The sequence below is a fragment of the Monocercomonoides exilis genome, assembly GCF_001643675.1.
Source record: "Monocercomonoides exilis strain PA203 chromosome Unknown scaffold7-2047599, whole genome shotgun sequence".
NCBI lineage: Eukaryota > Preaxostyla > Oxymonadida > Polymastigidae > Monocercomonoides > Monocercomonoides exilis.
This window is the reverse complement of record NW_027150552.1, coordinates 531224-545148: the sequence shown is the minus strand read 5'-3', so window position 1 is coordinate 545148 and position 13925 is coordinate 531224. Positions and strand designations below refer to the sequence as shown.

Sequence of the window (13925 nt, the reverse complement as noted above, 5' to 3'; positions counted from 1 at the left end):
ATTTAAATTAATAATCTGTTTATTTTGATTGTCGTTGAATATAATCGATGTAAAAAATATTTGATCAATACTAATTTACAGGGAAATAACAATTTGATTCATTTGAAAATAAAAGTTTCCGCACAAAAGAAAGACATAATCACTTTATGAAACAGTTAACAACAATGTTATAATCATCCACACAGATTTTTATAAACGGTCGTATATTGTGCAATTACCCTTTTTGTGACTATATCCGATTGTGACTATGTTCGAAGACTGTTCACACAAAAGAAAACTTATGATTTTTTGAATTATTCAATTTTGTGATTTTTTTTTTATTTTTGGAAATTCTTCACTAAAACACATTTTTTCAACAGAAATAACAATTCTTTCATATTTTATAATGTTATTCAGACTATTTTTATATCCATTTTGAAAAATCAAAAAATTGATTTTTCATTGAAAAAATCTCCCAAAATAAGAAAAATAATCACCCACATATTTTCAGCCCTGTGATTATGTGAGATGGGAAATGAATGAAAAACAAGTAAAAAGTGTTCGTGGACACAAAAATGTGACTATTAATGAATACGATTATATCCTGTTTGGACAGAAAATAAATAAATAAATAAATAAATAAAGACCAATCTCGACACAAGTTGATATTTCGACCGACACAAAATTCAAAAAAAAAATTATTGTCGCAAAAGCTAATACTCAACACAAACATTTCCCGCTATAATATAGCTGACCGCAAGCTTGTTCAAGATATTTATTGGAAAAGAATCATAAAATGTTTTAACAACTATCGTTTAGAAATTGTTTGCGCACAAGAACAAAAAGTCCGAAATGTAAAATGTTCGAACAAAATAAACTCAATCAAAATTCATTGTTTAATGCTTTTTTTAGTAATGTCGAGAATAATTTCCTTTGAAAACAATGAAATTTTTATTAGTTTATGATTATTTTTTTCTTCATTGTTAATTCTTAATACTGAAAAAAAAAAAAAAAACATTGTTCTTTCAATAATACCTAAATTAAACAATATAACAATGAATTAAAATTTCTTCATCATTCTTTCAGGATTAATATATTTAATTATTTGAAACAAAAAAAAATAATAAATATGTTCAATAGATCAATCGCATAATTTGTGCTAATTTTCAATTTTTTTATTATAAATGTCGGAAGGATGTACTATGATTAAAAGATCAAGCATTGAAAACTTTTTACCAGAAGAAACTCCGACGAGATTTATTATTGTATCAAATCGGTTGCCTGTGACATTTTCTCGAAAGGATGAAGAAACTTTGAAAGCAGAAGAAGGAAAAGGGCTACCAAAGTTTGTTTTGAAGCCCTCATCAGGAGGTTTAATTGCTGGCGTTATGGGTCTAACAATTCCATACGTCTGGGTTGGTTGGCTTGGGCAAGGTTCGGGATCATTAAGCGATTTTGAAAAAGCCGAATTGAAGCAACAGATTGAAAAAGAATTCGGATATATTCCAGTTTTTGTTCCGGATGATGTTGCTGATCTTTATTACAACACGTTTTCAAATCAAGTTCTTTGGCCAATTTTTCATTATCGTCCATTTAACCAAGAAGCAAATAATCAAAAATCATGGCAAGCCTACCAAACAGCAAATAAGTTGTTTGCTGATGCTATTCTTGATGTTTACAAAGACGGAGATGCTGTGTGGATCCACGATTACCAATTGATGCTTGTATCTCAGTTCCTAAGACAAAAACAGCCAACAATAAATATTGGCTTTTTCCTTCATATACCGTTTCCGTCATCTGAACTTTTTCGTACGCTTCCGCAGAGACGCGATCTTCTTGATTCTTTATTGGATTGTTCCCTCTTAGGATTCCACACTTTTGACTATTGCCAGCACTTTGTTTCAACTACTCAACGTGTAATGCTCGATGCAGAAGCAACATCAACAGGCATTGCGTGCAGAGGGAGGCAAAGTGTTGTCAGTGCATTTCCAATTGGCATTGATCCGCAACACTGGACAAAATTATTAGATCTTCAAGAGACTAAGGATCTGATAACAAAGTATTCAGAACAGTTTAAAGGTGTACATCTTGTCATTGGAGTTGATCGTGTGGATTATACAAAGGGCCTATTGCTCAAGATGAGAATGGTCGAGGCCTTTCTAAAGAAATATCCTCAGATGAAGCAAAAGTTTGTTCTGTATCAGGTTGGAGTGCCTTCGCGAATTGATGTGAAGGAGTATCAAGAACTAACGGACGATCTGCACAGACTTGTTGGTGAGATTAATGGCAGATACGCAACAATGGAGTGGATGCCCATTCATTACATCAATCGTCCTGTTTCGCCAATTGAACTATGTGCTTCATACGCGACAGCAGACGCGTGCGTTGTAACATCTGTTCGAGACGGGATGAATCTTGTAGCTTTGGAATATGTGGCGTCGCAGAGGGACAGACACGGCCAATTGGTGTTATCTGAGTTTGCTGGTGCTGCAATGCTAATGCCAGGTGCATTTCTGATCAATCCGTGGAACATTGAAGAAAGTGCAGACATTCTGTATCACGCACTCCAAGTGAAAGGAACTGAAGAAGGAAACATGAAGCACCGTCGAAACTATGCGATTGTGCACAAGAATACAGCTGCAAACTGGGGAAAGACTTTCACTGACGCCCTACTGAAGGTGCCCACGCTGATGGTGACGCAATTTACTGAGCAGGAAACAATGACAAAGCAGACGCTGCTGACGTCTTTTCGAAATGCGACTGGTGAACGCTTCTTTTTCCTCGACTATGACGGAACACTCACACAGATTGTGAAGGAGCCATCCCTTGCTTCCCCAAAGCCGAAGCTGCTGAGTCTTTTAAAGAAGCTTGCTGCTCTTGATAGAACACGAGTGTTCATTGTATCTGGGAGAGATAGAGAGACACTAGGAAATTGGTTTAAGGATGTACCAGTGGGGCTTGTGGCTGAGCACGGCATAGTGTTTCGCGACAGTCCTATCAATCCAATTATTCAGGCCTCTGCATCCTCTACAAATCTTAATTCAACGATTGATTCAAATAATTCTTTATCAGAAGGATTATCTTCTTCTTCTTCTTCTTCAGAATCTTCTGATAGCACCTCATCAGCTTCTTCCACATCTTCTTCAAATGCCAATTCGTGGCGGCCTCTTTTGGATGCAATTGACCTGTCGTGGATGGATGTTCTTTTGCCACTGCTCACGTCAGCCAGCGAGCACACGCCAGGCTCTTTTGTGGAGCAGAAGCCAACGTCTCTTTGCTTCCATTATCGCCAATCACCGCTGGAGTTTGGCGCAAGGCAGGCCGCCGAGCTGCGATTCAACCTGTCTGCGAAAGCTGCAACACTTCCGGTGGAAGTTATCAGTGGAAAGTTTGTGATTGAAGTTAGGCTGAAAGGTGTGAACAAAGGCGTAATGCTGAGGAAGCTTCTGTCGCTGTATGCAAACAGCCACTCAAAGACGCAGGCACCTACTCCGATCCCGGAAGATGCTGTGCCGCTTTCGATTCCTCCGACAATCACGCCAACATCAGAAGAGGCCTCTATGGTGCAACCAATGTCTGTTCCTCCGACAGCGCCGCTGCCTCGTTCTGCTTCTGGAAGTGCTTTTTCGGCGTCTGGCTCTTCGTCTGTTTCTGGATCGCCTTCGATATTTTCTCCGCTTGCTGAGCAGCTGCTGCAGCCCGACGATTTTGTCATCTGCTGTGGCGACGACAGAACCGACGAGGACATGTTTGAGTTTGTGAATGCGCTGCCTTCTGAGATTACGCTGACTGTTATTGTCGGGTCGAGCCCATCACAAGCGCGCGCCAGGGTGGAAAATCCAAGCAAGCTGTGCAATTTCCTGTTGGAGCTTGTGCGGCACGAGGAAGGCGCGAAAAGTGGTGTGGAGTTGTATGGCGAGGCGACTGGTACTTTCACGCCTGTGGGTTCTCCTTGCCTCACAAGCATTGCTCCGCATCAGAGGCCAGCTGTGATTGTTGGAGGTGCGCAACGTTCTGGTTCTTCAGCTTCTGCAGAATCGAAGTCTGGCTTGTCTGCGTCGTCGACTTCGGCTGATGAAGAGTTTGCAGCGCCTGCAAGAAGAGGGTTTGTTCCGGCATTCCGCATCACGGGAAAGAGCTCAAGTGAGAAGCATGGACACGACCACGCTCACGCCCACGCTCACAAAAAGAATCACAAAGAAAATCGCGCCAATCTTTCGAACAGTTCTGAAGCAGCAGAGTCTTCGTTGTCTGCTTCAGAAAGCGAAGGGCATGCGACAGTGGAAGGAGAAGATGCACTTTCAGAGGAGGATTCAGACAGCGACACAGGAATTTTCACACAAGCCAAAGGAAACACAGACTTCAGACGCATTGAGTCAGGGAGCATTGGCCCTCATTACTAACTTCTCCAATTGAATATTTAGGGTTATTTTTTATGAAATTATTTGAAAAGTATTTTTTGTGATTATGTGAAATCTTCATTTGTACATGTATTTCTGAAAATGTTTTTGTGTATTTTGCTTTTTATTAAGCTTTGTGGGTTTCATTTTACAACTATTCGTAAGTACATGATTGATGCAATTTTTTTTGAAAGTTACTCTTTTAATTTTTTGAAAATTGAATTATCGCCTTTTTCCTTTTATTTGAATATTTAAATATGAACGTTTAATCATTGAATTTTCAAAAATGTTTTTGATTGATTCGATAAATTCATTCGCAATGAAATGCATTTAAAAAATTTGAATTTGAAATTTCTTCAAGGAAAAGTGCACTGTTAATTCAAAGAAAAAAAAACATCAAAGATTGAAATTAATAAAAAAATTGAAAAGAAAATTGTCATATGTTAAAATTTTTTTGAAAAGTTCCTTTTATTTAATTTTAAAATAAAATAAAAATATAATATTTTCATCAATTTTTTGTTCCTACTCAAGAAACTTCACCATAATGGAAACAAATCCAAAAGAATGTTATCATTACCGTTTTTGTGAAGTTTCATAATTGGGAACATAAATTTGATCAAAATATGAAATTTTTTCTTTATTTGAAAATTTAACAAAAGGAACTTTACAAAAAAATTTAGACATATAAAACTCAACAAACTCTTATAAACAGTTTTGAAAATGATTATTTATAAATCTCCTTGTAAAGACATGAGCATGAAAAATATTTATTATGGTGAGGGAAAAAACCCGCACAATGGAAAAAACCCGCACATATGACATTTTCTTTAGAATTAATCAACCAATTTCATATATGTCGAAGATTGTTGCATTTTAAGTCTTCCATTAACTTCTTTTTGTCCAATATTTCGTATTTCAATAAAAAATTCAAAAACAAAAAATTTTGATCTTTTTTGATCTTTTGATCAAATTTTTTTGTTTTTGAATTTTTTATTGAAATACGAAATATTGGACAAAAAGAAGTTAATGGAAGACTTAAAATGCAACAATCTTCGACATATATGAAATTGGTTGATTAATTCTAAAGAAAATGTCATATATGCGGGTTTTTTCCATTGTGCGGGTTTTTTCCCTCACCATTAAACTGACATCAGAGTAGTCGACAAAAATTCAAGTTGATAAAAATCAAATTATAAATTAAGGCTACAAACATTTTCCAAAATTTTCATTAAATAAAATGCTCAAACAAATCTCAAAAAATTGTAATAAAAATTCAAACAGAAAAAGAAAGTGTGTTTAAACTGCATATCTTTACATATATATTATTTTCAAAAATAATCACTTTATAAAAAATTCTCTTTCATTGTCATTGTTATTCTTTGAATATTCAGCGTCAATTTTAACAAGAACTGTACTTGTGCTTGCAGGTGCTATTGCATTGCATCCATTTCCATCCACAGCATATCCGCACATGGCTTGTTCCATTTGTATTCTTTCCATTTCTATTTCTACTCTTCGCCTCATTTCTTTTTCCAATTTTTGTTTGTTTTCCAATTCAATCTTCATTTTTCTTTCCTCCTCATGCTTTCTTTCCTTTCTCGTTAAAATCCATTGAAATTCCTTTCTGTCAACCTTGCACAGCACCCTTTTCTCAATGCATCGGTGCATCACTTCTCTAATCTCCGACTCAAAATACTTGCTATCCAACGGTACCACATTTCCAAATACGAAACAGATTTCATCACAAAAAAACAGGAATAAAAAAACAACCTACTCAACGAGAAAACCACAACCTATAACCACAAGAGTCACCCAGCATACTAAAGAAGCCGTGCCAGATATGCTACCTCCAATTGTAACCATTATCGTTCCTGCAACCAAAAAAAGAAAAGAACTGACAAGAATAATCATTTCGCCACTAACGCAAAATCTTCAATGACATGATGCTTTTCTTAGTTTCCTTTGTCCAAATTTCCTTAAACTTGCTAATAACTGCTTTTGGTTCATCACCCAAACATTGTTCAGTCATATATTCGCAATAGAGCGAATCTACGAACGCAAGGAGCAGGTTTGCTCCTCAATAATGAGCATTGATCACGATTTATGGGCGGTTTCAGATCAAACTTCGCCAACAATTTTATTTCTATTACATACCATTGTCCGCTGTGTAGATGACACAAGATACTGTTATTATAAAACACAGAGACGGAGATGGAAAAGAATTAGATCTATTTTTGAAACTGAAAAGAGTGAAAATTATTATCGAAGAATTTCCAGGATCTGAACATGTTAGACATCATTCGGAATAGAAGATAGTGCACAGCCGAAAGAATTGAACAGAGAGCCGCGCATTTTGAAGAGATAATATCAATAACAGAAGCTGCAAAACATAGTGAGATAATTATTTAAATTAGTAAAGCGTTGTGCCACATGACAATTTCAGAAACTGAAATCACGAGAAATCGTGAGATATTTAAACAAAATGAAGATATGATATTTTATAGACTTTAAAAAAGAAAAAAACTACATAATATTTTGTTTATTTGAAAGGAATAAGAACAGCATATTGAAGCGAGATATAGTTAAATTAAGGAATCACTTGAAACATCAAGAATCAAAAAAGATAGATCCATTAATTGCAAAGAGATTATTTTTAAGAAAGAACTAGTTTTCAATTGAAAGATAATTTATTGAAGTGAAGCTGTGCATTCTCAGAAGATTATTCCAAAGAATAAAAATACAAAATAGAGAAAATATTAATGAAGACAAAATGGGAAAAAGAGCCGCGCTTTGCCGCGAGATATAGATAAATGGAGAATCTACAAAATATCGAAGAAATTTATGAGGGAAAAAGAGCCGCGCTTTGCCGCGAGATCATGATTTGATTAGAAGAATGAAGACCCGCGTATTGAAGCGAGATAGGGATAAGAAGAGTATCAACGAAAAACTGAATGAAGATTAGGGAAAAGAGATGCGCAGTACTGCGAGAAATAGATTAATACAGTAACAAGATATACATTTACATATATATATAACAATTATTTATGCGAAAATCGATACACACGTTGCAGCGAGATATTAATAGAGGGATAATTTTATTACAAAAAATATATATATAATTGAAATGAAGCTGCGCATATTCAAGAGATTGTAACAAAGAACAAAGCAACGTTAAGTTTTGTGATCATGAGAATGGAGATAGAAAATAGAGCCGCGCTCTGCCACCAGACCAAGAGATGAAAGAGAGAAACCGCGTTTTATCGCGAGATCATGTGAGGAGATAGAGCAGAGAACCGCGCTTCGCAGCGAGATGATAATAGAGATAGAAAGCGCAGTAAATCGATAGGCTTTGCAAAGGAGATATTGACAAGCTGTATTACGAAACAATATCAAAACAAAAGAAGTGAAATATCATTAATTTATAATAAGAAATGAAACGATTCATTATTAAAGAAATTTTCACATAAGTGAAACCGCGAAATATAACGGGACTGAGAGATATAAGAGAGCCGTGTATTGTCGCGAGATTATTATTGAGTGACAAATTGCTTTTTGATCGAAAGGGTTTGAGGGAAGAGAAAGCTGAGTTTGCTGTGAAAAAAGGTTAGAGAAAGAAATTGAGAGAAATTACGAATCGATAATAGGATAAGAAACAGTGCAGTTTCGAAAGATAGGTGCAGATACAGTACCCGCGAAACTTTTCGAAAAATTGAAGAGGTGTAATCCGCGAAGAATCGCGAGGAGAATATAGAGCATGAGACCGCGGAAGACCGCGAGAGGCGGATACAGAAAGAAGCCGCATAGTGCGGCGGAAATCTATCAAAGAAGACTCCGCATATCTCAGCTTAAATGCTGATAGACGCACTCAGCCGGACTTAGAAGAAGCGGGACTATGCACTGAGAGTGTAAAAAGTCGCAGAGATATTTCAAACAATCGCACCGAGAAGACTTGATACAATTTCAGAACCGATTGCTCCGGTGCACTGCGGATGTACTTGGAGACTATCCTCTCTGAAAAGGAAGAGAAAAGAAAGAATTGTTTAAAAACGAGATTGTGCTGGTCCGTTATTGAGAAACATCGGATTGATCTCTAAAGAGGTGAGAAATGATGACTTGAAGTTACCCCCATGAGATGTCATTAGTGTTAGACTGGAGAGGAGAATGTCGAAGAAGGGACCTTTTTCAAACATGGGGAGAAGACGTTGGAGTGAAGGATATATCAGCAGCAATATTGACTAATCAAAAGAACGAAACGGATACGTGGAGATCGCTGAGAAAATTTAAACAATTTTTGGATAGAAAAAGAATAGATGAAACAGACCCCTCATAGAGAAAGATGCCAAGTGAATTATAGCAAGATTTATTGAGAACCTATCGAATGCTAATCTTTCAAGTGGAGCGATTCGTCTGACGATTGATGTGAAAGATACAGATATATTTTTAAAAACTTATGTGAGAGAGAAGCCGAGTTAGGGCAAATGATGAAAACCAATGTGGGATTTTGCAATTATAACAAAATGGGAAGAAGCCACAAAGAATTATATAGACCCACAAATACTCCAGAGGAGAGCCCTCATCCTTTTAATGATTTTTGGAGCATTTAGACCAGCGGAGCTGGAGAGAATGTGGATGGAATGTTCTACACTTTGAAATAATACAGAACTGACACAGGTTCAAACCAAGTCGTCAGGAGGGGAGACTATAAAATTCGTTATTAATAACTATTTTTGCCCACGTATCAATGTTGTTTGAGCACTCCAACGATGTATTAATTAGTCAAAAACGAATTTTAGAGATGAACTCGCGTTAGATGATGTAAGAGAGAAGCAATCTACAATTTTGCAAAGAATGGAAGAAGAGTTTGTGGCTATGATGAGAGAGAACGAATACCAGACATATCTTCTGCGTTCTCGATCAGATATGCAGTGATATCGCACTTAGCAAAACGAGAGAGAGTATATAAGAAAGCAATCAATGCGTGCGCGAGATGTGCTCCAGGTTCAAGATTTGCCCAGGAATGCTTTTCAGTTTTCCGGTTTAAAATACAAAATAAATCCTGGAGGCAACCGGCAGCCCAGGACCCCTTTGCGGAGAAGTGGAAAAGTCGGAGAAGGACAGAGAAAGGAAGGTAATGAAAACCGAGAAAGTAAAATTAGAGATGAAAGATTTCACCAAAAATACTTCGGAAGTTGGAGGAGATGAAGATTTGAGTAAAGGAAAGAAGTAAAAGAGACTCGACTTACCGAGTTGAGAAGAGAGAAAGTTAAGAGAAAGAACTCAATCACAACACAACTTATCCCGACCACCCTAGTGTCGGAGAACACCCCTCATAATTCCCAGCAGCGTTAGCGAGCTGACTGGAAGCAAACACACTGCCTCACAGAGAAAGAAGGGCACAGACCGGAGGAAGCGTGGTATGAGAAGAAAAGGACGGATGATAAAGAACTCAAAAGAATCGAATTCCCGGTCGAGAATGTTTCAGAAAGCACCCAAAAAAAAGATGGAGTAGAGACTGTGCCCGCACCTTCATCCGCAGGCTCTCTGAACATCTGCCGCACAATATCGTGATAGCCAAGAAGGTTTAAGATCACTATGGCAGAAATAGAGAGGGTTTTCAAGACTCATTATTAAGGAGCAAACCTGCACATTGCGTTCGTAGATTCGCTCTATTGCGAATTGATAGAACGCAGTGAGACAGGTTTGCTCCGAGATAATACGAATGCGGATGGAGAGACGATAGGCGGCTGGGTGCGAAAATGAGAAACATATTGGAAGGAAGATGACGAGAAAAAGGGCGAGATATCAGAGGAGAGACGAAAAGAGTAACAGCCCAGAAAGATTTAGCGCTCCTATAACCTGTATTGAGAAACATGGAATGAATAAAAAGTTTTAAGAATAATCCTATTCCTTTAATTGTTACCGAACAAGTTGCGAAGAGAAGAGTCAGACTAGCCCACACAGTGTGTGATGATTGGGGTTGCTCTGCTGATGCAGCAGAAGAGCGGGAGGCAGAGCGCATCACATGCAGTTTTCTTTTCCACGCCTCGCGAAAGCGAATGTGGTTTTTCTTTCTGCTCCGAACAGAACACTCGCCTCACCGGATCCCTGCACGGTCTGCAGGAGAGAGCTCCGAGGGGCGGTGTCCCCTGCCCTCTGGTCTTCGTGACCAAGGCAAAAAGGCGAAGTCGGCGGTGAAGTGAAGCGGACAATTCATAGTACACTTTTTATTATTTAACATGTTATTGTCTATATTTTCATCTCGCCCTTTTTTCCACGTCATATTTGGGAGGGCGAAGTTCTCACTTAAACCGCCCATAAATCGTGAACAATACTCATTTTCTCGGAGCAAACCTGTTTCACTGAACTCTATCAAAACTTTTGCAGTTGGTAATATTAAAGAAAAAGATATTGCACAAATAATTTCACTTTTCCTTCAAATTATTTTTTTTGATGGTAAAAAATTGTATTGATAATGTTTTCTTCAACGAACGTGAAAAAAAAAGATTGGAGAATCAAATGTTTGACACGTAAACTAATTTTTATTTTTGTTCATTGATTTAATTTTTCTGGTGAAAGAATTTATTCATATCAAAAAAGAATATTTCTAATTTTTAAAAGTTGATTCAACAGGTTGTTTGTCTATCAATATGTTTATTTGAAAAATTTTTAAAGATTATTGTTTTTGACAATTTTCAAAGAACAATCAAGATTAACTTCAATGGGCAAAATGAAATGGTAATTATTTCTAAAATGTATACCTCTGCGACAGACCGACATTTTTCATATGACTCGACAAGTCGACCGACAATTCAATCGAGTTAAATTTTTTATTAATTTTTTCAAATATTAATTATTTTGACTTTTTATTTTTTAAAAACACAAATTTTTTTTTTATTTTTTCAAATATCATAGAATATTTATAATATAAAATTGAAATGAATTCTCACAATTTTTCCATTTTTTCTTAAACAGTTATTTTTATTATGGCTCATCGACAGATCTTTGTCGAGATCAGTCGAAGACAAAGATCGGTCGATTGACAAAGATCAGTCGTTCAAAAGATCAACCTGTTGAACTGATCAATATTTTTAAATCATTTTTTTCTGAGAAACAGTATCTTTTATCTCACGATTTAATAAGGAATAAATAAAATCTGAAAAATATGAAAAATGAAAAAGAAGTTGTTTGTTTCATTATATTTTCATAGGTTTATTAAAACTCTATGATAAAAAACGTTATTTGTTAAAAATTACTCAAAACAAATCGACACAGCCACATTATGAGTGCTTGAACGATCTTGACGTATGCAACAAGAAATGAATCTAAAAATATGAATAGTTTTATAAGTTAAATGTTTATTTCAAGCGATACAAGTTTGAAGAGGATGTTTGAGAGATGACCTTATTTCTTGATCCACAGCGTTTCAATACTTGCTGAAGAGAAATGCTATTAATTGAAGGAAGTGACTGCATTGATTGGATAACCAAAGTGCAAGAGTGATGAAAACAAAAGAACGGAAAGTTTTTTGAATGTGCTTGATTTTTTGAAGATAGTTCTCCATCTACGAAAAACCAATTTGAAAGGAAAATATATGTTAAATGAACAATATTGTCAATTGCTTCATCGAACTGCTGTGTTTTTGAAAATCCTTTTAGGTTATTATGTCATTTTGTTATGTTTGTATTGATTTTGTGATTTTTTGTTGAACAATTATTTCGAAATTTAAAAGAACTCAATGACTGCAAATTCAACAATTCTCTTTTTTGCAATTTGCAAAGAAGAATTTTTTTTCATCTATGGATCTATTCTTTAACGAATAATCTAAATTTTGTTTCAAGAAATTGGATAGAGTTTGAAAGCGCATCTTCTTGCTTGAGATGGAACTTTAGCAAAAAGAATTTCTCAGGAAGCATCGTGAAATCGTTTTTCCAAGTTCAGAAATAACTTTTTAATCACTCAATTATATCGAGTCATTCCTTTTTTCAAAAAAAATAAATTGTTCAATATTTCCAAAAAATTCGTTGAATCGGGGAGAATTTAGAGCTTTATTTGTTTCAGCTTTCATTTCAGCAACCTTTTGAAAATGTGATTATGCGAATGAAATTGAGAAGTGAAGAAAATTGCATAAGCTTTAAGGATAAGAAATAAATACAAAATAATCATTAAACAAAAATCAAAGAGGAAATTGAAGTGTAGATAAATTAAAGCGAAATAATGCTTTGTATGATTATTTACTATTTTAACAAACATAAAATGCGAAATTGGATCATTTTAAGTTCCCTGAACCAAAGACAGAAAATTATCATTTTTCTTTTAGAAGAAATTAAAATGCAGTTCTGAATACAGGAACAATTTAATATTTGCTTGCTCAACTATTGTTGTGTTTGTGTGTGTGTTGCTGTTGCATTTGATGAAGCAGTGATAAATTTGCGTTTGAAGCAGCTACGGTATCCATAATCGGTGTCGGCCTCAAAGTCGAAAGCATCGGAAATTGTGAACACGATGTCACTTGGGGTTAAACGCTGGATGAGGATCCTCTTGAGGCTTTGGATCGACCGTCAGTTTCCAGGTGCATACGACCAATATTCATTAACTTCATTGGAAAGAGATGAATTGCAAACTCTGTCTGCATTTGGCCTTTGTCAGTTCTTTGTTTTCTGTTCTGAAATCACATTGTCGCATTTACAAAGTTGAACGACAAGCGTCAAATATTTCAAAAGAAAAGTTCCATTTGAAAATACAAGAATTCAACAAAATTTCTTTTTTTATCCTGTTATTAACTTGTTTGCCTATCATTATTGTTTTTCGGAATAATATGATTCATTTTCTCTGCGTGTTTCTGTAAAAACGAAATAAAAGCAGTCTGAATGTTCGTTCTTCAAATTTAAAACCATCAATCTCGTGAATTTTGTAGCGCGGGCTTGTTTTTTCTGTAAAATGCACATCAAATTTTGTTACAATCTATTGAAACAGCTGTTTTTGCTTTTGAATGAATGCTTTGAATTACAAAAAAACAGTTTGTTAATATTTTGATAACAAATAGATTCAAACGATAATTTAAAAAAATAAATAAGATCTGAAAAAGATACATGATAATTAATCTGAAAATGGACAGGAAGCAACATTTATGTACGGATTAGCAAGTCATTAAATTATTTTCTATTTTGATCTCTCCCACATCAATATTTTGAGTTGATATTATTTAAATTTAGCAAGAAAAAAAACTTTATATATAATTTTTAATAAAAAATCAACAACAATTTTTAAAAATAAAGAATAAAAAATGAAATTAACCCGAAACTTAATTTAAAAAAATAAATAAATAATAAATAAATAAATAAATAAAAAATAAAAGACCTCGACACATGTGAACAATTTCGACCGACATAAACATCCAAATCTTTTTCTGTCGCAGAGGCCTACTAAAATGTTCGATAAACCTTCAATAAAACCTTCTCTTTTTAATTAATATCTATTTATTTGAAAACAAAGATATTTTCGATCAGTTCATTAAGGAATAAATAAAGGGAGATTAATGAAATGTTA

The 13925-nt window shown here is 35.2% G+C and overlaps 1 protein-coding gene across 1 annotated transcript; it reads left to right on the top strand.

The window, feature by feature from the left end:
• Positions 1 to 1128: 1128 nt before the first annotated feature.
• MONOS_3243 (trehalose-6-phosphate synthase) lies at positions 1129 to 4687 on the top strand. Its single transcript, XM_067873230.1, has one exon. It carries the CDS (start codon positions 1164 to 1166, stop codon positions 4380 to 4382), a length of 3219 nt encoding a protein of 1072 aa, XP_067733312.1. The 5' UTR covers positions 1129 to 1163; the 3' UTR covers positions 4383 to 4687.
• Positions 4688 to 13925: the final 9238 nt, after the last annotated feature.